This window comes from Parasteatoda tepidariorum, chromosome 5 (assembly GCF_982258835.1).
Source record: "Parasteatoda tepidariorum strain Cologne lab strain chromosome 5, Ptep-v5.0, whole genome shotgun sequence".
Classification (NCBI taxonomy): domain Eukaryota; kingdom Metazoa; phylum Arthropoda; class Arachnida; order Araneae; family Theridiidae; genus Parasteatoda; species Parasteatoda tepidariorum.
In genome coordinates this window covers 67,258,479-67,284,276 of record NC_141759.1, presented here as the reverse complement: position 1 = coordinate 67,284,276, position 25,798 = coordinate 67,258,479, and the positions used below count along the sequence as shown (strand labels likewise).

Below are 25,798 nucleotides of genomic sequence, written 5' to 3'. Positions count from 1 at the left end.
TTACATTTTTGGCAGGCGACTGTTAATCTGATTGGATAATCGTTTCTATCCTTGAGAAGAACGCCAATCATGTTCTCCTTCGCATGAATTTTTTTTTTTTTTTTTTTTGCATTAGAAAAAATCACGTTGAAAGAAAACGACCCTTGAAATTATTATTTTTTTTTAAAGTTATAGCATTTCCTACTTCGACTTCGACCTCTGACGTAATGTTTGTGTTTATATTTTGGTTAAGATCAAGTTCAGCCTTGGTAACGCTGTGGGCTCAAGAAAAATTTTAGTTCCAGTTTTATTCTATTACTTACGTTATTACTAACAACCAATTAATGATTTAATATTTATTACCAAAATTCTGATCTAATGCAACATTATAATATGAATGAATTGGTTTTACTAGTAGTATACCCTTTATTTTTTAAATTAATTTAAATCACGGAAGATTTTAGTAATAAGACTAGATTTTTTCTATACTTTATTATTTTAAAAATATTTAAATGCATACAAAAATTATAGCTTTTGAATGAATTTCTATGAAATAGTGATCGGTTTTATTAGGTCAATAATGAATATATTTATCAGCCAAAGAGTGATTGACACTCAAAAAAATTACCTAAAAATATTCGTAAAATGTGGAGCTGATACGATGGTCCCTGTTAATGTGGAAAATAATTGGACTGTGGGTGATTTAAAAGCAAATGTAGCATCTAAATTATGTCTGAAAGCTGAGGATATTAGGATAATATTTTCGGGCAAAGAACTTCATGATGATGTCGAATTTCAGGTAATGAAAAACCTCTATTAATAACCTTTGTGGTACAAAAGCACATATGTTCATGCACATATAACGTCTGTATAGATATAGATCACGATACGGAAATATCCCCAAAATTTTGGAGAAAAAATATATGTAGAGGTTTGTTTTTGGGTGGCTACTAATTATACCCTTCTGGTTTGTCCCTTTTTGTGATGATTTTTTTATTATTTTTTATGGTTCTTCTGGGCCACTGCCCAGTAACTGAGTGCTAGATCTTCACCATATCATGTCACAGGTCTAGGGTTCTACCCTCTGAGACAAGATTGACTTTGTCTTTCTTTCCTTCAGTGGGTCAATAAAAAAGGTACCAAGCATGCTTGGGGACTAAACTCTAGAAGTTCCCGCAATTAGCTAACCATTTGATCAGAACTTCTGCTCCTTTTATTGGTAAGGGTTATAAAATTTGATTTTTTTCGCTAGGATTTTTGTCCAACAATAAATAAATCAACTCTGACTAAAATCAAAACCCTAAACTCAGCGGCGCAACAGCTCATGGAGGGCCAGAGCCTACTGTGCCCATCTCAGTTTTCTTGACCTTTGGTCCCTGGGGTGCAGGAGCAGAGGTTCCGGTTAGGTGGTCAGCCGAACGCGAAACCCCCAGTGTTTAGTTCCCAAGCATGCTTGGTACTTGTTTATCGACCCACTGAAGGGATGTCAACCTTGCTCAGCCCGAGGATCGAACCAGGTACCTGTGACACGACAGCGTGAGGCACTACCGCTCAGCCACCGGGCGTCAAAATCAAAACCCTAATATGTATGATATATAAAACTAAAACTATACTAAACTCAGAAGCAGGACTAAAAGGCCAAGGCCTACTGTGCCCATCTCAGTTTTCTTGACCTTGGGCTCTGGAGTGCAGGAGATGGTCAGCCGAACGCGGAAACCCCAGTGTTTAGTTCCCAAGCGTGCTTGGTACTCATTTATCGACCCACTGAAGGGATGAAAGGCTGAGTCAACCTTGGCCCGAGGATTGAACCCAGGACCTGTGGACCGGGTGCGCGGAAGGCTACCACTCAGCGTCATGTATGGTATATAGGTTTTTATTAAATATATAGTTTGTGTTTACATTTACTTTAAAATGTTGAAATTTTTTTGTTCAATAAGTATAATGTTTTATAAATTTAGTATTGTTTGGAAGTAACTTTCAACAAGTTTCAGAAAAATATATAACTGTTAGTAAATGATACAAAAGGAGCTATTATTTTTATGTCTATTCCCAGAAGTAAAAAAATATTTCAGATTATCATTCCTGACTTAAAACATTGTAAAGTGGTAGCTCAGATTTGACTCCTCATGGGATTTGAGTGTTTAGTTCAGTCTACACCCCATTGTCTTGTATCTGAGCTAAACTCTGTAGTAGTCAATAGTTCTCTGAGCTGAACTTTGAAAATTGTTGTAGTGAATTTGTTATAGCTGGCTGCCATATTCTCTGTTGAGATGTTTCACGCACTACTTCTGTTGCCAAGCTTGAGGACAAATACTAAAGTTATTTTTTATAGGACTTTCCTTCCTTTTTGTGTTCTCGTTTCTTTTGATTTTTCAAACTTTTGTCATTGAAAATAGAGAAGTATTTTTAAGCTTCTCTAACTGCTATTTTATTCATTATTTTATTATGCTTTTAGCATCATTTATTTATTCCTTTCTCATCATCATAATCTTGCCTATGTATCATGCACTATTTTTCTCACTATTACTACCTACTATTCTTTTTGTATCATCATACCAGGGAAGACAAAAATCATGACTTTTCTAAAATATAAAATCGGATTTATTTTAAATATATCGAATCAGCTTTATATTGAAATAAGATTATTATTTTTTATTTTACTTTTTATATTTACCCACCAAATTATCTGATTAAATATATCGATAATATTTAATATTATTTAAAATTAATTATATAGCTAGAGCAGAAAATATTTGTAACTGAAATATTTCAAAAGCAATTTAGACAAACTAATCACTGAAAAAAATAAAACCATAGTTTTGTTTGCTCAAGTTAAACATCCTAACATTTTACAGACAGGAAAGCAATTTATCAGTTAGATAGATCCAATGAAGAGTAAATCTGTTTCGATCAGAATAAATTAAAGGAGAAGAAATTATTTAAAAAATTTTCTGTATCGAACAATTCTTTTTCTTTATTGATATAGTCAATAACTACATATTTAATAAGCTTTAATAGCATTTGTATTGAACTAAACCAAGCACTGACTAGGGTATAGTTGAAATATGGTTCTTATAGACATATTATTTTACAGACGTCTGATGTGAAAAATTTCAAGCAGCTTTTATTCTCTAATTTTATTTCTTTATCAGTCTATTATGAAATATAATAATCTACATACATTTTCTTGAAATTATTATTATTATTTTTGGATAAAACCTTCATTATTAATAAAATCAGATTCTAAAAAGAATTTTTATTACAAAATTTCACCGAAATCAGTAGAATAGTTCCTGAAAAATCCATTTTAACTATACTACTTTTTTAAAAATTCCATTTCTCAGGAACTATTCGACCAATTCTCTCAATTTTTGCATTTTGTCATGTAAAATTATGTAATAAATCCTAAATTATGTATCCTAAAGAATATATTTATAAATATTAGCTTATAAATGTTTTGGACTGAAGATTCATTTTTACAAAAAATCAATTGGCTTAAATCAATGATTTTCTTAAAAAAATTGTAGTTGATGTAAATCAAGTGATTTAAATCTTGCAAGCCCTGCCTAATGCTGTTGTTTTTGTGACATTTTGTTACTTTTTCTACATTATTATAGGACTGTGATGTTGGTGAACAAAGTATCATTCATGCTGTTCCACACACTAAAAAATTAATGGATATATCAGTAGAAAATAAATGCCCATTGAATCAAACTCCATTTTGTTCTGATGATTTTACAGAAGGTAAATCATTGATAATATAATTTATGTTTTTTAGATACTGTATAAAAAAGCAAAATAGTCAAACCTTAATAATTCAAACTTGAAAGATTAGACAAACTAGAAAGATAGATTGATTCTAGATCTAAAGAAAAAATTGGAAATATGACAAAATTTTAAGCATTTGAAAATCACACGTTATCAACATTAGAACAAAGAAATGAAGCCTTTTTTCACAACTATCATAAAATAATTTAATTTTTTGATAGTTGATAACACTATGTATAAGAAATGCTATCCAAAGCAAAGATTTTATTGTTGTTTGCTTAGAAAGGTATGATGTTTTAACAATGATAAACCACATGTTAAAATATCAATGATAAAATATGAGTTATGTTATCATTGATACAACACTGCGGTGGAATAAAAAAAATCAACATAAGTGACAAAAAATTCAAAATTGATATTTTTATATGTCGGACATTTTTATATAAGTTACTAATTGCAAAAGTTTCAGGAAATCAATTTTTTTTAAATCAGTTTTTTGAAATTATATGTTGGCATTATAAACACTAGCTAGGGAAAAAAAAGTAGTTGTCAAGCTGCTTTTCTCCTGTTCCAGCATTTGTGTTCCAACTTGATCTCAACTTGAATCAGGTACTTTGTGGAAGTCTTCGCTTTTGAGTAAAACTGACTTGCATTTAAATCACACACAAATTATATGCCTCCCAAAGTTTGCTTCCTCATAACTCTAGTGCAACGGTTCCTAAAAAGTGTTTTTCAGAATCTTAAGGTTTTGTGGGATTGCCACCGGGGTTCTGAGAATTAGGACTTTCTTTACCCAGTAAATCCATCGTTTAATATTTCATTTATTTTTGTGAAATCATATAATTAAATGCCAGCAAAAAGGAAATTGCAAGATTTAAATAAATTGTATTTTTTCTAATAACAAATAAAGTATAAAAATAACTTCTAATAAATCATATCATAATCATAAATCAATTTTTCAATACAAAACAAATTCAACAAGGAGAAAATATATTTCCCTGATCTGTAACCAAGGCTTATTTCCATTAAAACTAAAATTAACTTATATAATGCTCTAATTAAACCTGTATTTCTTTATATCAGTGAATGCTAGCCTTTAAATAAAACTGATGAAAATAAACTACTATAATTTGAAAGAAAAATACTCATAGCCACCTTTGGTGCTGTGAAAGAAAGCACCATTGTGGATTATTCAGAAAATTTAAGCAACCAAGCATAGTTCCAGTTTTTAAATCCTATAGAATAAGATGGCTGGGTCACATTTATAGAAATTATGATTCCAGTTATGAAGTTGACCTTTGGAAAGTTTACTGGTAACCGAAAAAGACCAAACACCAGATGAATTGATTCTGTGGAAAAAAAATCTTAAAACCATGGGCATTAATAGGTGGAGAAGCCTAGCATCTAACCAGGCCCGATGGAAACCTGTTGGGGCGGCTCTGGCCTGTATTAGGCTGTCATGTTGATGGAAGAAGTTTTTGTTGATAACTCTTCTCATTGTTTATTACAGCTCATATTTGTTTTCAATTTAACAAATTTCAAAAATATTATTCGTTTTCAGCTTATGCATACACTAAAAATAAAAATTTCATTCTTCACATTAAATATTTTCATTAAATATGTTATGTGTAACCTTTTTTTTCTTTTCTTAATATGTTCACTTGCTGATAAATTTTATTTATAAAGTCAGGATTCTGCCAAAAGAAGGTTGATCACATAGGGTTGTATGTTTGAAAAAAATTGGGGAAAGATGCTCTAGAGTTTGATGAGTGAGATATGGTAACAACACGCATATTAACTTTTTATTTCAGTCCTGTAGGGGGGGGGGTCTATGGTCCTCCTCAATAATATTAAAATATATAATCTGAATATTCAGACAAATAAAGAAATATTTCCACATATTATCACTGATTTAAATGTCTAAAAGTTAAAAACAAGAAGCAGATAAAAATATTTTGTCTTTTTGCTGGTATTTAGAACATTTAAGAATTTTATTCTTACATGTGAAATTTAGAAAATAATTGTGATTGTGAAATTTAAATTAATTTTATTTTGTCATAAATTGGGCCCTTGCTGTGCCTATGATTTCAGTAAAATCTTATTTGATCTATCACTATAGCTAAAGCGTATGTATTGAATATCAGAATTTTTTTATTTTAATTTAAATTTTAAGTGAGTTTTTTTCAGTATAGTCTAAGTATATCTATTGAAGATCTAAAAATATATTTTTTTTTTTATAATAAAAGATGCTTAAAATATCTTTCATGTGTATATTATTTAAGTATTTGCATAATAAATATTTAATAAAATATTTTTTAAAAAGTGCATATACTACATATTTATCACAATAATTTTAAATTCATGTTTTATTGTATAGATAAGAAAACATCTCCAAAGAGCCACTTTTATGTTTATTGCAATGATCCATGCAAAAGCATGCACCCGGGAAAATTGAGAGTAAGGTGCTCTTCTTGTAAAGAAGGAACTCTAATTGTTAATCAGGTTTGTTTGCTTTTATTTTAAATCTTCTGTGTTAAATTTTGTGGCGCTCCCATGCCACAGGTCCTGGGTTCGATCCTCGGGCCGGTCAAGGTTAACTCAGCCTTTCATCCCTTCAGTGGGTTGATAAGTGAGTACATGCTTAGGAACTAAACACTGGGGGTCTCACATTCGGCTAACCACCTAACCGGAACATCTGCTCCTGCACCCCAGAACCCAAGGTCAAGAAAACTGAGATGGGCACAGTAGGCTTTGGCCCTCTATGGGCTGTTGGGCCACTGAGTTTAGAGAGTTTAGTTTTAGTTAAATTTTGATTTAGTTCTTCGGTTAATTTTTGCTATAACTTCCAATGAGGAAACATTAAATGTTCTTTTTTGTAACGTTTTGCCAATCAACAAGTTTAAAAAACTTTGATGTTATTTATTAAAATTAGATATTTGTTTTCATTGGGATCTTTTATATTTTCCTTTTCTTGAAGATGCATGATTAATCAGGATCAGAGGTGATTTAAAAACTATTGTATTCTTTTAATGCACAATTTGAATAACTAGCAAGAATAGAAAATTTAATCAGCATGTTATAAAGTTTCTTAGTTGTTTATTTTAGTTCTGTTTTCCGTTAATAGTTTATTTTCTATTCAGTTAAAATTCTATATTATTTCAAAATAAAAAAAAAGGAGCAATATCCTTGTATATGCTAACAATTCTGCCCCTTTTACTATTGCACCTTTTGAATGCATGATGAATTGGTAAAAGAAAGTAATGAATTATTTATCGACCTTTAAGCAAGTAACACCTAGATACCTTGTTAATTTTTAAATAGTCAAATAGTTTTATTTAATTATTTTTTTAATATTTTTTTTAAAAATTTAACAGTTTTTCAATGTAGAATTCAAGGAAGGTAGAAAGTGCTTTGGCAGGCTAATTCCAGTGTAGAGTAATTATCTGGTTACTGTAAAATAATTACTCGACATTCATAAAAAATTTAATTATTAAGAAGGAATTGAAATTTTATATTGTATGTTTTGACTGGACCAATCCTGCAATAATCCATTTTAGAGAAATTCAATCTAATTCCATTGTAAACTGATTATCTGGTTACGGTAAAAAATAAATTATGTAAGTATAATAAATTTTAATCATTGTAAAGAAGTTAAAATTCAATATTGTAGGAATTGACTGGGTCAATCCTATAATAATCCATTGTAGAGAAATTTAATCTAATTCCACTGTAAAGTAATTATCTGGTTAGCGTAATAAATTTTAGTCTGTGCAATAAATTTTAATTATTGTAAAGGAATTGAAACTTGATATTGTAGTTTTTGTCTTTGCCAATTCTACTATAATACATTGTAGCGAAATTCAATTTAATTTATAGTAAAACAGTCATCTGATAATATAAAAAATTTTAATGTCAGTATAACAACTTTTTATTATTGTAAGAGAATTGAAATTCCGTATTGTAGGATTTCTCTGGATCAATCCTGCAATAATGCATTGTAGAAAAGTTCAATCTAAACCTATTCTAGAGTAAATACAGTTTAACCTCTAAAAACCCAAGATCTCTAAAATACAGACTTTTTTTTCAACTCCTGACAAAGGAGAAAAAATTTATTTAATCAATTTTAAATTAGAAGAAGGAAGCAGGAATTTGCATGTTTAAAAAACATCCCATTGAAAAAAAAAATCAACATTAAAGATCTTAAAATCTATAATAACAATTATAAATAAATGAAAAATATAAAAAATTGATAGAACCGCAAAAATTTACAATGAAATTGTCTTAATCGAGCTTATTTACTCAATGCTATTGCTGTAATATTGTGCTCGTAAAAACATCATGTTTTAAAAAAAGTCTGAAGGAAAAAGGATAAAGGACTGCTGGAAAAAGGATAAGTTTTGATATATTTATTCAATTTACAATGAAATCTTCGTGAATATAATGCCTTGTAGAAAATACACTTTTTAAATGCGTGATTCAAAATGCATGTGTCATAATTATGTGTTGTAAATATCGTGATTTTAAAAACAAAATACAAATCCAAATAATTCTCTATAATTGATGAAAAAAACCATATGAATTATTGATGAAATTGAGTGCATCAAATAGGGATTACTTAAATGCCTGATTCAAAATTTATGTGTTGTAATCGTGTTCTATTACAAACATTGGTATTTTAAAAAGCAGAAATGCATCATAATTACTGTTGAGAAAACAAATGGCAAAACTGTGTAAAGTTACGATTTTATCATCCCAAAAGGAGATAATAAGAAGATTACCCAATGTCGGGTCTTCATATTTGGGGGATCGTAATAATGAATTTTAAAAAAAATCAAGATTTTTTTTCAGAAATTTATAGAATAACTGTCAAAAACAAGTGCAAAACCATTTGGGTTTATGATGGAATTACATATTTTTTAAATAATTTTAGGCTTTTAACTTCAGTTTTTCTATTAACGTAAATAAAGTACCTAAAATCCAGAATTTTCTGAAATCCAAGCTTTCCAAATTTGGATTCTAGGTTATATTATATTTGACTGTTAAATTTTTTTATGTCATTATAATAAATTTTCATTATTAGAAAGGAATTAAAATTCGATATTGTAATATTTGGCTGTATATAGTTTTATAAAGAGAGAAACAATGGTTATCAAAAAAAGAAAATTTAGAAATGTGCTTGCATTTGGCCTTCTTTCGGGACTCTATCTTTTAATGAACATATAGGAGCACTGAATGAATTAGTTTTGACAGTAATTCCATGGTCAAATAATAATCAATGATATTTCTCATATGTATTTTATTTTGTCTTTGTGTAAGCTTTATTAAACCTTATAGGATCCAACTTGTTGGGAAGATGTATTAGTTCCAGGTAAAATTAAAGGTGTGTGTCAATATGAAAAGTGTGAAGGTACACATGCAGAGTTTTATTTCAAATGTACAAGCCATGTTTCGATACCTCACGATCAAGCTGTTCCTTTATATCTCATAAAAAACAACTTCAAAAGTGTTCCATGCATTGCCTGTACAGATACCAGGTAAGTTCGAACTTTTAGAGAGAGAAATTTTCAGCCTTTTATGACACTAATTTTGTTGCTATATTAACCAAGCATATTTAGTATCCAAAGTTACTCACTATAAATATTAATGTCTTTAATACATGTCATAATAGTATTTTTTATTTAAAGAATACTATCTAAAAAGGCTTCATTTTGGCTAATTTTATGAATTTCAAATATTTATGTGACCTAACTCTGTCTAGTCTTTCTGATTCCCTCACAGTAGTAAAATTTCTCACAAAATAGTATTCTGATTGCTAAGTTTAAATGGTTCAAAGACAACTTTATTATATCTGCCAAATTTAGCTGATAAAAAAAGACAGAAAACTATGCAGTAGATGTTCCAATTTGCCATAGATTAATAGCAGCTGCAATGATTCTGCTTGTGTGCTATAGAGCATCAATTATGCCAAAAATCATTGAGGGACATGAAATTCTCCACAAAAAGCTGTTGCTTTAGTAGATTTAAGTAGACAAAATTGAACTTTGAAATTAACATAAATGAAATAAAAATAAAAACAATTTTTACTGCCATTGAACAAAAAAGTTAAAAACTAATGCAAAAAGCAGAATATTTGATGACAAATTTTAAACAATTATGGGAAATTCAGTTGAGGCTGCTGTCACTGAAGAATATTTAGTCAGAGTTCTGTCAAAAAAGAATATTAAGATACACGATTTATATTATTTTAAGCAGGGACTCACTTTTTGTAAATAAAGAAGTCAAAAATATAAATGTTTTGGGTCCTGAGCACCTGTAGTTTCCCAAGTCTTAAGAAATCACTGAGCTGCTGTTATCCTTTAGTTTACAATTGCTCGATTTAATTTTATATTATCGATAGTTCAAACTTTATAATTACTTATGCTGTGATTTATTTCTTCCAAAATATGTTTGATAATGTTTAAACTAGTTTTCTATTATTTTTAAAAATAATTTAGTTATTCTATTTTTAAAAATATAAAATAATTACTTAAAGCAATTATTTTATATTTTGCAAATTGAAAATTCGATTCATTTCCTTTTTACAACACTCAATATTTTCTGATTTATTTTTGTTAAATACTATTATAATCTTTTAGGGAAATTGTATTAGTATTTCCTTGCACTAGTGGCCATGTAATTTGTGTGGATTGTTTTCGGCTTTATTGTTTATCACGTTTGGGTGAAAGGAGATTTATTCAAGATTCTACTATTGGATATTCTATTGATTGCCCAGGTAAATAATTTTTATATAGTTTCGAATAAAATGTGGTTATTTGTTGAGTGGCATCTGAATTTGCATACTTGATGCCTAGTTAACAATTGCCTGATTATTAAAAATTGCAAGGTTTTATAAAAATGTTGCATGTTTAGTCATGCTCTAGTAAATTGATTCTGCTATCCCTACTTTAAAAAATATTTCTAGTCCTATTTTTTTCTTTTAGTGATTTCCAGTGATTTTGCTAGATTTTGAAAAGTAAGAGTTCTCAGGATCCAGGACTTTCAAATTTCTGAGTCGAATAATTTTATCAAAGAGCAGGTCCAAATTAAACACAGTAAGACTATTTTAAAGACACAGAAGAGTAAATATATTACGTTTTAATTCGTTAAATGTCTTCGATTTACTAAGTATTAAAACCTTCTATATCATCATAAATTACAAAATTTTATGGGAAATAAAATAAATTCACATTTTGAACAATACTTCAAAAATTACAGAAATGGGGTTGCAATTTCCAAGATTTAAGAAAAAAATGAACTGAAATATTGAGCAGATGATAAACTTCCTATCTCTTTATCCATCTAATTAATATGCACATTTAATGATAGACAAAACCAAAATTATCTATTATATCAACAAACTATTCCATCTATTGGTAGACAAAACTAGAAAAGAAGTCTATTTGAAAAACAAGATTTTTTTTCATTACATACAACTACTCAAACATTTACAGCGTGGAAAAGAATGACATAGTTTGATATATAATTGTTTATCCTTTTGATGTTAATACAGAGGTGAAAATTTTTTTTTTTTTTTCTATCTTAGGTTAGTATTGCCCAGACCAAAACAAAATAGTGGTGCTGGTCAAAATTTGTATTTTGTGGTGGAAATGTAAGTTTTTCAGGGGATGCGTTATAATTTTTTTTTCTTCGTATCCTGTCTATGTTTGGAGTATTTGACACTCATTATCACATAAACAGAATCACTGATTTTTCTTAAGATTTAAATTGCTATATTTCATTTTAAATTATTTCTACTCATTATTGTTATTTTGAAATATAACCAATTTATATAGTTATGTACAAGTTATTTCTGAATTTAAGTTATTTATATAAATTTCTGTACTTAATACAGTTTCTGAACTTTAGGCTCTTCATTCTTTAGTGTTCTTATAATACTCTCTATCTCTAGTACGAACCTAAATTAAACATTTCGAAAAAAATGGATAATAGAGTAATGTTTTTGTCAAAATAAGTATAATATTTATTAAAGGAATATTTGCTTTAGTTTTGTGTACTTACAATATAGTGACCTCATGATATAACTTTTATTTTCTTTGAACCACAGGGGTCGTTTTGTCAATTGTCAACTGTACAGCACTTTTATTTTGTTTCACTCAACTATTTTGCTTTTGTGCAGAGTGTATTTATATCCATATAATTTAAATAATTCTTTCTCATCTGATTTAAATTCTTTTTCCTAGCTGGCTGTTCAGATTCATTGATTAAAGAACCACATCATTTCAAATTGCTTGGAGAAGAAGAAGTATATTGCATTTATTTTTAAAACAAAGTAGACTATGATATAATTTTTTTAGTTGTATGTTATTTTATTGTTTCTAACTATGTTTATAGCTTTATGTTAGCATAAATGTTTGAATGATTGAGTATAAATGTAAATACAGATATTTATTGGTGCAGCTTTTTAAACTTGTATTTTATATATTTGATTTATATATATTTACTTGTGTATACTTGATATTAGTATTAACACGAGATTTTATGTACCATTTGCATATAAATTTATGTTACATATCTTTTACATTACTCCAACACAAATTTTACTTGCTGGTGATACACTTTTATTTGTTTTTTGAATAAATATGTTTGCATTATAATAAGGAAGTTATAGATTCAAGTTTTGTTATGTGAAATATTTTTTTTAATTGTGATATAATTCCTTTTCAATACAATATAATGCAGGAAGTTAAAAGGATTTTAAATTTTTGTAATGCTTTATAAAAATATATGCTTTAATATATCCTCATTAATTTTCGTTTAATGTTTATTTTAAAAGAGAAAAATTTATGCAAAGATATAAAAAATACAAAAAATGCCCAAATTTGTCTTTCTCAGCCACTATTGCTCCGCTTGGCTACTGCGGTTTCTATTTGTTTTCATCTTTATTTTCTTTTTCATTAGTAATGTTGCATTTTTTCAAATCTGTTTTTATTTTCATTTTTCACTTGTTGGTAAGCCTTGATAATGGGCATGTTTGTTTTGAGCACATGAAACATTTAGACTTTAATCAGCTTAATTTTTAAGACTAAAGTTTTTCTATTGACAATTATATCTTACTATTTGAGTTTTTTTGAGGTTATTAACTTCATATCATGTACTTAGTCCGCGCAAACTGGGATATATTAACCAGACTTGGCACACTATTAAAAGTAGCCTTAAAGAACCTAACATATTAGATCTGCTATAAAAAAATCAAATAATCAAGGTATTAGAATATCAGTCATAAATTTAATTTCTCTATCATCAAAATCTTGCGAGCATCATACATTGACTATATTTCTATATGTAGTCTTTATAAGACAATAGGGAAACAGGCAAATACTTTTTATTGTTTAAGTATTGAAATATAATTTATTTACAAAGTAAAATTTTTTCCTATCTTTAGCTTTCGTTCAGCTTCTTATTTGAAAAGCTTCTTTCACTTGACCATTGTTATCTCAGTCCTCTTAAGTATTAAAGATTTCATTTTGTACTGTAGATTTCATTTTAACAAAGTTTTAGTATTCATAAGCACCTAGAATTTCAATTCTAAAAGATCGCACTTTTTGCACAGATCGTGTTAAAGATCACACTTTTTTAGTGATTTCACATTACTCTGGAAATTATGGGTTCTTAGGACCCAAGACTTTCAAGTTTCTAGGTCCCCTTTACTAAAAGTGAGTTCCTATTTAAAATATAAATTCATTGCCTTTTCATCCATTTATTAATGTGCAAATTGATAAGTATTTTATGTCTTGATTAACAAGCTAAAAAATTTCAAAACAAGGGCTAATAAAAAGAAATGTTTTTCTCTCCATACAGTTATTTAAAGTTAGGTAATAATTTCGTCTACATGCTATTTCTTTTACATGTTAAAAGGTGTAAGCGGAATCCTTGCCCTTTATGTAACTCTAGTATTATTTCTTTAGATTAAAAGTATGTTTGACTTAACTGTGCTTGCAATGTTTCAGTACTCCAGGTATCAGAGATTTGGTGCTGAAGAATGCCTTCTACAAGATGGTGGCGTGCTCTGTCCTCAGCCAAATTGTGGTGCTGGTATTTTACCGGACACTCACTGTACACGAGTTGTTTGCTCTCAAAATGCAGGAGGATGTGGAGTAAGTTATATACATAGTTTTAAATCAAACAGTGAATCAATTTCGATCAAATGATATATTTTTTTACTTAAAACAAACATCATCTCAATTCTTTTTTCTTCAAAATTTGCTTTAAATTCTATAAAATAGAATGATGGTCTGATCAATGAGCTGAAATTGGTCATTTGGTAATGCATCGAGCTGTTGTGAAGAACTGGGATTTGATCTCAGAGTGGCGTCTTGAAGCCCATCCAGCTTCAGATTGATGGGTACTAGCTTGTCTGGAAAGTAAAGGTAGATTTTGTGTGATGCTGACCAATTTTACCATTATCATGCCGTTGGCCTGGAAATTGCACAGCTTCAGCCTCCAATCAATAGGGTTTAGTTAAAGTGATGCATCAAGCATCTGCTCCTATTTCTGCAATATTTTTTTCTAATCATATGGACATTCTTTTTTCATTTGCAGGGGTGATTGTGAGCACAAGTCAAAATTCAGGAAAACTTCTTGAGTTAAAAAAAAAAACAAACAGTTTAAATTGAAAAATTTGAAAAAAATTCAAATAAGTTTTTTTCTTCCTTTTTCTCAATATTTCTTAGTTTACTTAAAATATATTTAAAATTTTACACATACCCATACCACTTACACGTACCTATGATGCGGACCTGGAGAGGTAATTAAAATTTACAAACGTGTCCTTCTTTCCTGAGTTTATGATTATAACAACTATTTACTGATAAAAAATGAATATTAATCATGAATATAAGCTTTTAAGTATCTCTCTGGCTCTCCCTTACAAACAAATAAAATAAACTGTGATTTTAAGTTCCACCTTTGAAAATTTGATTTCCGGGAACTTTTGTGGTCAATGATTTTTTGAAACATCTGAACCTTCTATCTCTGGAAACTTCCGGATCACTGTTAGTGAAAAATCCGGAAATCCGGATTTTTTCCGGAGCACAATCAGCCCTGCATTTGTGTACATTTTCATATTAATTCATAAATCAAAATCACACCTTGTACTTTAATGTATGGTGTGTTTAGAATGATATTAATTTGAAGTTATTTTACACATGAATGCATCATCAGTAGTACAGTAATAGATCTTTATAATGCCGAACTTGAAGCACAAGGCTTATAGAATTTTGCATTACATAGATAATTTCACAGATCTTTAAACTACCTTCTAAACATGGCAATATTAGTCTGGAACAGATCAATCTTAAAATAGTTTTCAGATGCAAATAATTGAAAACACAAGAAGATCCACTTAAGTATTTAGTATTTACAGAAAAAAATGTAAAATTTTCTGAAGCACTAGAACTAATAAACAATTTTATCAATTTTGGTTTGCAAAACTTTTAAAATTGTTATATTTCATTTTAACAAATAATGTAAAAAGTTATTAGTCCCTGCCTAGTTACATAAATTTCATAACTGCAATTTCCATTGTTTACATCCATTATGTTAATATGATTTATGAAGAATTGCGTTATATAGATCTACTGTATTCAAATTTGTAGTCTCTTACATATTTGAATATATAAAGCTAATAGCAAAATCTGAGAATTTCTCACAGGGTTTTGTGGCTTTTTGTAACCACCATTGTTTGTTTTACGAAACGGAAAGAAGTTTTAATGACTTAAATTTAAAATTATAATTTTTGATTGTTTTCAAATTGTGTTGATTATTCTCTTTTATATTATTATTGCAACTCAAATGTTAAAAATTTTACTATTGTATTTATATTGGGCATTTTTAATCTCTTACCTGACATTTTTCTTAAATTTTATTTATAATAGCTTTATCCTGTGCATTCTTTTAAACATTTTTAGAAACTTTTACTTTTTATGAAATGTAAGCAAAGAGCTTTTCATTCCAATATTTTTGTTTAAAAAAATTTCTTTTTATTTTTAAAAAACAACAACATATATTTAGTGAAAAATGTCATATTTTTTAGTTAATGAATATTTAGTTCCAAATGAATTTAAGTTTTTAATTAATGTTTTTTATTTTCACTTTACTTCTCTGTAGATGAAATTTATATCAGTAATCTGTCTATTCTATGGATGAGATCTTTACTTTCAGCTAATATATAATTTGTTTTTAAGAAAATGTTATGTTTCTTAGTCTTTCATTAACTGCAAGAACCTTAACCCTATGGCGCAGAATTTTTATTAAACATATTTTCATAATTTTTTCATTTTTTTTGTATTCATTTAGGTCAAAATAAGTAAAATATATTATATTTAGTATTTCAATAATTTATGGTTATGAAATACAGCTTGAAACACCTGTGTCTTTTTCTAAGTTAAAGGTGAAATCTTGCAAACACAGCTCACTGCAAACTATAATTTTTCAAATTTGCACTTATGTACAGCTATTTCGATTTAAGAGAAGCAATTATTAATCATTGAAATTTCTTTAATTTACAAAATCAATTCTTGGTACATTTTTGAATATAAATGGAAAAAAAATTTCAATCTATTTTTATTTAAATTTTATATTTTAGTGTAAATATAATTCTGATAATCTAACAGATTTTTTAGTGACTATTTTACATTTTTTATAGTTAAAAATTACCAAAAATATTTTTGCTTATAATTAAAGCATCAGCAAACAAAATATATAAAAAGGACACCTCCCATCTGTGTCAAAGGGTAAAGCCTCTCTGAATGTTAAATTTGTTTTAATTTTAAAATATAAACTGCATTATAGCTGGTTCTATGACCAATATAACCTGAAAAGTTTGTTGTCAACCTCAATTGTTTAATCTTTTTTCTTCTTCTCCATAGTTTGTATTTTGTAAAGAATGCATGCAAGGTTATCATGTTGGACCTTGTGAACCTCCTGAAGAAATTTCAGTCAGCGACAGGGTAAAAATATTTAATTATTACTTTAACTATTTTTATTGTACAAAAATTAGTCTTCTAATATTCTTCTAAATTTTATTGATATTCAACTGACTCTAAATTTTATAGTATAATCATCTGTAGTTTTTGTTATATAATTCACAGTTAAACAAAGTTGTATAAATTTAAATCTCCTCAAATTATACAGCAAGTAAAAAAAGAATGAAAGAAAGAAACTTGCAGATAAGAAGTAAAATTATTTATAATAGATTTCCAGTTTTTATTACAATTTTTTTAAAATTTTATTAAATGTTTAAATGACTTAGATCCTAAAACAGGGTTCCCACGGTCCTTGAGAGTCCTTGAAAGTCCTTGAATTTTTTTTGGATAAATTTAGGTCCTTGAAAGTGCTTGAAAAACGTCTTAGGTCCTTGAAAAACTTGATAGGTCCTTGAATTTGTCCAATACTGCCGGCAGCCCTTTTTATAAAACACCCGCGGATCTTTCTCATTCTTTCTGTTTTGTTCCCGAGCTCTCTCACGTGGTTTTTAACGCCACCGTTTCTAACCGGGCCTAGCGTCTTGGTGCCTGCCAAGCACGCGGAGCACAGCAGACAATCAATGCGTTCGGGGCAAGACTCCACTTCATCTTCTGTCGCATATGCTTAGATCTTCTTTTTTCTTATCGAAACTGGAATACTCTCGAATTTTGTAACAATATGTACAGTCGGCAAAAAAAAAAAGATATCACCCTGAATAACTTTCGTTCTAATGATCGGATTTTCACGAACTAAGTGTTAATCTTAATGGTTCCTGGGGGTGACCTCAAATATGCTAATTAATTAGTGCTAACTATTAATTAAGTTACGAAATCAGACACAAAAACGTACTTTCTCTGAATAAATATATACTTTTTCTTACATATTTGGATTCTTAACCTTCAAAATTTAGGGGGTAGCCGCAATCTGGGAAATATGGTCCCCATAGTTTGGTCAGGAGAGCGATCCAAAGTTCGTACCCCTTAATGTTAATTTCACTTTTTACGTTTTTAGTCATATTTTAAAAACTAATAAAGCAATTCGAAGAAAATTTCACCCAGTCATAAAACTCATTTACCCAAAGATAATTTCACGAAAAAAATAATTTTTAATAATTGTTAATTATTTTTTATTATTTAATTAAATTAAGGATGAAAAATTTTTGAATTATAAGGTATGAATTCTTTTATACCATATTAATCTACATATTTTTCAATTGAAAAATCTAAAGTTTCAACTGTTTTTATTTATTAGAAGCTGAGAAAAATTAAAATTTATTATTTTTAAAAAAATAATTTGGCGACAATGAAGAAATGATTAAATGGAGCGATTAATATTAAAATGTGATAAACTTGCGAGGAACTTGACTTCGCGCGCTTAGCATAAAATTTCATTCATATTTTTTTCGCTAATAATCGTTTGCTTATCTTTTCATTTTTATTTTTTTAAGCTATAAAATACGATGTTTCTTCTTTAGTCGTCTAAAATTCTATTTGCAATTTAGTAAAGAAATTTGAATAAAACATTTTATTGAATAAAATACATTTTATTCAGAGAATGTGGAGTTTTATAAAAGCATGCTTCTGATAGAATATGATTATACAACAGATTGTGCTTCTTTAATGTGATTTTTTTTTATTTTTTTTTCTCAATAACTGATAAAATTTCAATAATATACATACGAATGAATAAATTTGGAATAAAATATTCATCAATTTCTTGAATATATATTTTATAAATATTAATAAAAATACGCAGTCAACATTTTTAAGCATCTCTCACAACATCGCAAATTTCTCAAAATCTTATAGGGTAAACTAACCAGTGAAGGAATACTTAAGCTTAGCTTGTCTTTCAAAAAAAATCATAAAAATTTCAAAATTTGTAATTTTAGCTAAATGACGTATTTGTTATTAAATGCATGTCGACATATTTGTTATTAAATGCAAATTATGTAAAAAAAAAAATTAGATAACTTACATAATATTGTTTTAAGCTTTTGGTGGTTTAAATAATAAGTAGTAAGATAACCCAGTGAAGGAACAGTTCTTAAATTGAATGAACACTAAATTTTCCAGTGAATGAACACTTAATTTTGAGAATGTTTGATGCTCGTTAGGAATCCTTAGGCCACACAGATATCTGTCGCCCTGTAGATGCCTGAATTGACTGATGTTAACACAGGCGGGCATTATGAAAAAAAAAATCTTTTAAGTTTTCGTGCCCCCATTTCAGTATCTTAAGGGCCTTACGAGCTCTGTTTAAAAAGGGAGTATCATATCAGATATATATATATATATATATATATATATATATATATATATATATATATATATATATATCTAACAAAAATAATCATAGTAGCAGTATTTGGTGGTAAATGCAGCTTATCGTAATTGAAGAATATGTTGTGCGACATTTTATGGTGAATTTGCGAACGTAAGTTTCAGATTGTATCGAAACATGTGGATGCTATTTGCTAATCATCTTTATCCAAAGAAAACCATGTAACGTAAATATCTAGAAAATGAAGCAATTTTTTAAACAATGAATCATACAATATGCAACATATTATTTCAATATCTTATTCTTAAACATAACATATTTCAATGTTTTTAAAATGCCACTAAACATTCAGCAATTCATTGAGTTATAGAAAAAAGAAATCGTAAATTACAGAAAACCTTGTGAATGTGCATTAGAATTACTATACAATCTACATTTTATTTTTCATGCACTTTTTTTTTCTTCAAACTTTCATGCCTAGAAGACTCGATTAAAGCTGTAAAAATCATTATCCCTAAAATTTTGTATATAGCTATTATAAGTTATGTTAATTTGATTTTAGTATGAAATCCTCGAATAAACATAGCAAAAATAGCATAATCTAAGTAATATCAGATAAAAAGTTCATGTATTTAAATTCTGAAAACTTATAAATCGATTCAAATTTTCTTTTCAAAAGAGATTAAAATAATTTTTTATTTTATTTATTTATTTATTTATTTTGCTTTTTGGACATAAATGAACTTAAAAATTGTCTATTGCCTAGAAACTTCGAGGTGTTTTCTATTAACTATTAATTAAACCTCTCAGAGCAATCACAAAACATTATTTCAATTTTTTTACAGTCAGAAATTGGTTGCCTAGCAACCTAGTAAAATTAAGCGTTTCTCTTTTGAATCAGTCAAGGGTTATCTTAAAATATTTATTTGCGCAGGCGACTTTTTTTGGCGGTTTTCTGGACTATCGCCAAATATATAAACCTTTATTGCAACCCAATTGTTTTAAAATTTTGTCTACCCCCCCTAATTCAAGTGTCTAGATTCCAAATATGTAAAAAAAAATATATGTTTATTCAGAGAAAGTACGTTTTTGTGTCTGATTTCGTAACTTAATTAATAGTTAGCACTAATTAATTAGCATATTTGAGGTCATCCCCAGGAACCATTAAGATTGACACTTAGTTCGTGAAAATCGGATCATTAGAACGAAACTTATTCAGGGTGATATCTTTTTTTTTTTGCGGACTGTACCTTGTAGTTTTCAATAAATTTGCCGTTTTACCATCCACACTTGTCCTTACGTTTGCGTCATTTCAAAATTTTATTGTAAAGCATATTCGCAAAGGCATGGCTTCGTATTTGTGTTATGTAGTTTAGACTAGTTATGCCTGGGAAGTGCTATTTTAATCCCCAATGGATGGATAATCAAGCTTATAAAGAATGGATTTTATCGATGCCCGAAAAGTAGTTCAGAGCCGAATGCCGATTATGCATGAAGGAGATGGATATCGCGAAAATGGAAGAATCTGCTCTGAAATCACACATCAAAGAAAGGTAAAACAAAAAAGCAGTCTCATGCCCTGAGTTCTCTTTTTCCAAAGACATCAACATCTAATTCATGTGGTGTAAATACTCCTTCAACATCGTGTGCCCCATGTGAAACAGAAACTTTAGTGGCCGAGGTAACATTGTCTTATCTGGTCAAAGGGAATGTGCTTGATGCTGAAATTCTCTGGAGTCTGAAGTGCGTCACTAGTAATTATTTATGTAACTCCTGTGAAGGGATTAGTAAATTGTTCTCCAAAATGTTTGCTGATAGCTGTATAGCGAGACAATTTTTTTGTAGTGCCACAAAGTGAGCCTATTTGGGCTCCTTTGGATTGGCACTATACTTCAAAGGGATTCTTATAAATGAGCTGAAGAATGTTGATTGCTACACTGTACTCTTTGATGAGACGTTAAGTCAGTCTCTACAATCTAAGCAGATGGACATTATGGTAAGGAATTGATAATAAAGTTTGCACTAAGTATCTTACCTCCCAATTTATGGGTCATGGAACTGCAGAAAATATTTTGTCCTCTTTTTACGAATGCATGGATGATGGTTAAAAGCTCTCTAAAATACTTCAATTATCCATGGATGGACCCTATGTCAATTGGAAATTCTATTAGAAGCTTCAGTGTGAATTAAAAGAGAAATATTCCCACCAGGTCATATTCATTGGCAGTTGTGGATTACACATAACGAATAATGCTTTTAAACATGGTGAAAATGGGATATGTTCCTTCTAATTTTTATTTTCAGAAAGAATTGTTGCTGCATAACATTTAGAGAAGGTTGTGTAAATTATGGATGAATAATTTCAGAAACGATGTTTAATAGAGGAGAGGAGGGGGTTATGGAATAGTCATGGAATATGGAATACCTAAGATTTAGTTCTGCCTTTCATGCAGCCTTCACATGGAAATACACAGGATTAAAGGATTTCACCATTAACACCTCATTACCATTAGTTATAGATTGTGCTGAAAATGATTTTGTGAATTAATATGTAAAACCAGTAGGGTTGTTTTTAAAAAAATATAAATTTTGGTCCATAATACATATACTCTCTTCTCTCTATATAGGCAAAGCATTTAGGTATTATATTTGAAATTAATTATTGCCACAATAATCATTGTTGCTTCTAGTAAAATAGAAGAGAATAATTTTTAAAATTGGTCTTAGATTAAGGTCCTTGAAAATTTTGTTGAGGTCCTTGAAAAGTCCTGGAAAGTCCTTGAATTTCAATCTCATCATAGAGTGGGAACCCTGTAAAATCAGTCCTAAATCAGCCTAAAATCAGAACAACTTATTCCTGAATTTAGGAAAAGAACCATTATTTTTAAAATTTTCTTGTGATTTTACAAAGTTTTTTAAAAATATCTCTCAAATTCATATTATATTTTTTATTTCTTAGGAAATTATGTATATATTTTTGGAATAATAAAATTGGAATTAAAACTGAATATTACCTAATTGAAAAACCCTGTAATAGTATCATCCAGTGTAAGATTTTACATTCATCTCTAATCTTGAAATTTTTAGATGACAATTTAAATTACCTAATTTTTTTAATCACAAAATCCAATCAAACAAATGAAATAAAGTTGACTTAGGGAATATGGATAGCTGTCAAAAACCTAAAAAGTAGAGAACGTTTGCGTGTTTTATTTTCTTTCACTGTAATACTAGCATTATGTTCAAGTTCCTTTATGACACTGCAATTTGCAGGAAATTTTTCACGCCTGCACTGTTAAGTTCAAATAGCATTAACGTTAGTGGAAACTGTAATGCTTTTCAAAACCTCTAATAAAAATCATAAAAAAAGAACTATTGCTATTAGTATATTATACATTGACATTGAAAGAAAATTAGTTAAATTATTATTGATGTAATTACATTAACTATACATTATACTTCTTAGTGACATTTTGTAGAGAATTTTTCATGGATACACTGTGAAGTTCAACTAGTGTTTACATTAGAGTTAGGAGGAATCTTAATGCTTTGCAAAATGTCTAATAAAGTTCACAAAAAAAGAACTTTTGCAATTTAGTAGCATATTATGCAGTAGCATTGAATATGAATCAGTTTTGTTAAAAATATAAATGTATCATTGTGTCATTAATGTGAAGTAGTTTAAATTATTTGAGTTAATATTTTATGCAATTAAAGAACTCTACTTCTAAAAAAAAATTATAACATATAAACTAAAAAAAATTTGTATATATTTATGATATATTGCCAACAAAATCTCAAACTGTTTTGCCACTTTATCTCATTTATTCTATACATTTTCGACAAAATCCTTTTTTATGTTTGAATATTAGCTTCACAATAAGTGGATGTCTCTTTTGTTTTCTAAATCATTCATATTAATCCTTAAATTTAAATTCTTTTTTAATAACTTATTTTATACATTCTATAAATGAGTAATTATTAATTCTTTTGTTACATATTTGTTTTCTTAAACAATTATTCTGAGAAAAGTTCCTACACAATTGCATGTTGGGTGTTTCATGAAAAAGTCTTGTTTTGCATTTATATTTCTTTTGTTCTATTCAATTTAATTTCCTATTACATTTCCGTGATTTTTATAAATATAATATAAGAAAGCAATTTGGCATGTTTCTTTTTCAGATAAACTATACAATAATAGACGAGAGAGCGTCTAGCTCAAAGTGGGATGAAGACAGTAAGAAAACAATTAAGGTCACTACAAAGCCATGTCCAAAATGTCGCACTCCCACTGAAAGAGATGGTATGTATGCTTTAAACTTACTTGCTATTATGTAAACCAAGGATTCTTAAACTTTTTTCGGCCTTTACCGAAAATCAGTAGCCACATTAGTTTCGCCACCCACTGATTTATTGTTAGATTACTGATGATTCCAAAACAAGGTGGCCACAGAGCAGGGAAATTAGGGAGAACCGAAAAAGTCAGTGAATTTCATAAATTTGGAAATATCACGGAGCTTAATTGAAATAACCAAACAGTCAGGAAAGAAGATAAAAATGTGTTAAATTGAAACAAAAATTTACGTGCTTTAAAGATAGCTGAAAAGATTCATTTTTTGAAATTAAAAATTGGAATAATTTTTTTTTTCAAATTTAGAAAAAGTGGTGTTTGGTTTGAATATTTTGAAAGTAATGTTTTAGGGTATAAATCATTGTCTGCTTTGTGGAGAGGGTCTATTAATAGTTCAATAAGATTCCTGGGGAATAAAAAAATGTTTGTGATTCATCCATTTCGTTGGAGTGTCCATAATGTGAGGTTTCCCTTTTAATTTATTTATATTTAAACGCAAATATTAAGCTCAATCCTACAAACTGCAATTTTCCATGAACCGCACTAGCTTTTAGAGTATAAACTATTAAATTTTCAATTAATAAAATTCTATAACTAACAAGGGAAACTAGGGAAGTGTGACTCGCCAATTTTGAAATAAACTAGTGGGATGTATGCCTTATGATGAATAATTTTAGGGGGCAACATTCGTTTCGGCCCATAGAAGGTCCTGTGAGAGATAAAAAATAATTAAATATATAGAAAAATCGGTATTTTATTACTTCAATGAAGACTATTAGTTATTGTAATTGTCTCTTACTCCAATTAATTTGTAATTAATTGGATTATTAATTAATTTTCTAATTAATAAATTAATTAACATTCGTTTTGGCCCATAGAAAGTCCTGTGAGAGATAAAAAATAATTCAATATATAGAAAAATCGGTATTTTATTACGTCAATGCAGACTATTAGTTATTGCAATTGTCTCATAATCCAATTAATTTGTAATTAATTGGATAATGAATAAATCAATCGGAAAATTAATTATTAATTAATTAATTATTATTTAATTATTAATTAATTGTTAATTAATTATTAATTGATTTGCAATTACATACTCCAATTAATTTGAAAAGTTTTTGAAAAAAAAAATTTAAAAATTTGATGTCAATTTTTTTTAAAATTAACCTAACAGGTTTTTCTGAAAATCTACAGATATATAAAATTTTCGAAATCAATTTCGACAGTAAATGTGCATTATATAGTACGTGAAAGTACCACAAAATTAATTGGAGTATGAGACAATTACAATAACTAATAGCCTGCATTGAAGTAATAAAATACCGATTTTTCTATATATTGAACCATTTTTTATTTCGCACAGGACCTTCTATGGGCCGAAACGAATGTTTCCCCCTAAAATTATTCCTCATAAGACATACATCTCACTAGTTTATTTCAAAATTGGCGAGTCACACTTCCCTAGTTTCCCTTGTAAGTAAGAACAATTGACTTTTTACATCATTTGTTTAATTATCTGCTAAGAGGTGAAAATTTCAAAAGCTAAGCAAACCCAAATTGATTAGTTTGTTTATAATTTGTTCTAATGATTAAATTGAATTGCTTCTGTAAATAATGAATACGTAAGTGCATGTTTTGTGTATTTAAGTATTTGTATCTAACAATTATTTTAAAGAATTTAAGATTGATCTGTCTCAGTCTAATATTGCCATATTTAGTTGGTAAGTTAAAAGAAAGGTGAAATAATCTATATCACTCAAAATTCCATAAAACAGAAGTCCATAACACAAACCTTAGGTTTTGAGGCTTGCGTTATAAATACACACAGTAAAAGTTCGTTATAATGATAATTCATAATAACAAATGGACTTGTCATTGTCATAAGCTTATCTTTATAAGCAAATACACAAAGTTAAATACTTGTATATTACTTTACCTTTTCTCTAATTTTACTTTACTTTTTCTCTAATTTTGAAAAATGCATAAAATTTTCTTTCATAGGTGGCTGTATGCATATGGTTTGTACACGATCTCAATGCGGATATCATTGGTGTTGGGTTTGCCAAACAGAATGGACTCGTGAATGTATGGGCAATCATTGGTTTGGTTAATTACTCAAATGGACTGTATTTTTCCTTTTAAACAAGTGCCTATAGGAAGCAATTTTAAAATTGGTGGCCATATAATTTTTGTTAAGTTTTTGTATTTCATGTGAAATACAAGTAGTTTTTGAAAACTGTGATATCTTAAAATGCAAGATTTTATTTATTTTATTTCCTAGATGCATTGCTCAGTTTTTATGTATAAACTGTAATGAAACTGAATTTAAACAACCATCTCTTTATTTTGAAATCATTGATTTTATTTCAAAAATAAAAGATTTTTTTCTGA

At 28.5% G+C, this 25,798-nt stretch overlaps 1 protein-coding gene across 3 annotated transcripts; it reads left to right on the top strand.

The window, feature by feature from the left end:
- The first annotated feature begins 200 nt into the window (after positions 1 to 200).
- On the top strand, positions 201 to 25,798 carry park (E3 ubiquitin-protein ligase parkin). Of its 3 annotated transcripts, none has more exons than XM_087164135.1 (10): positions 201 to 778; positions 3,597 to 3,723; positions 6,125 to 6,249; positions 9,082 to 9,281; positions 10,383 to 10,519; positions 11,988 to 12,049; positions 13,755 to 13,901; positions 16,674 to 16,754; positions 23,236 to 23,356; positions 25,409 to 25,798. In XM_087164135.1, the coding sequence occupies exons 1-10, from the start codon at positions 518 to 520 to the stop codon at positions 25,516 to 25,518; spliced, it is 1,371 nt and encodes a 456-aa protein (XP_087020261.1). In that variant the 5' UTR covers positions 201 to 517; the 3' UTR covers positions 25,519 to 25,798. The 3 variants fall into 3 exon arrangements, with proteins under 3 accessions (XP_087020261.1, XP_087020262.1, XP_087020263.1); XM_087164136.1 differs by having other exon boundaries at positions 201 to 1,840; XM_087164137.1 differs by having other exon boundaries at positions 213 to 1,835.

Coding starts and splice junctions, on each gene's coding strand:
- park (XM_087164135.1), top strand. CDS start 518: ATGAATTTCTATGAAATAGTGATCGGTTTTATTAGGTCAATAATGAAT. Junction 6,250..9,081: donor GAACTCTAATTGTTAATCAG/GTTTGTTTGCTT, acceptor TAAACCTTATAG/GATCCAACTTGTTGGGAAGA. Junction 12,050..13,754: donor AATTGCTTGGAGAAGAAGAA/GTATATTGCATT, acceptor GCAATGTTTCAG/TACTCCAGGTATCAGAGATT.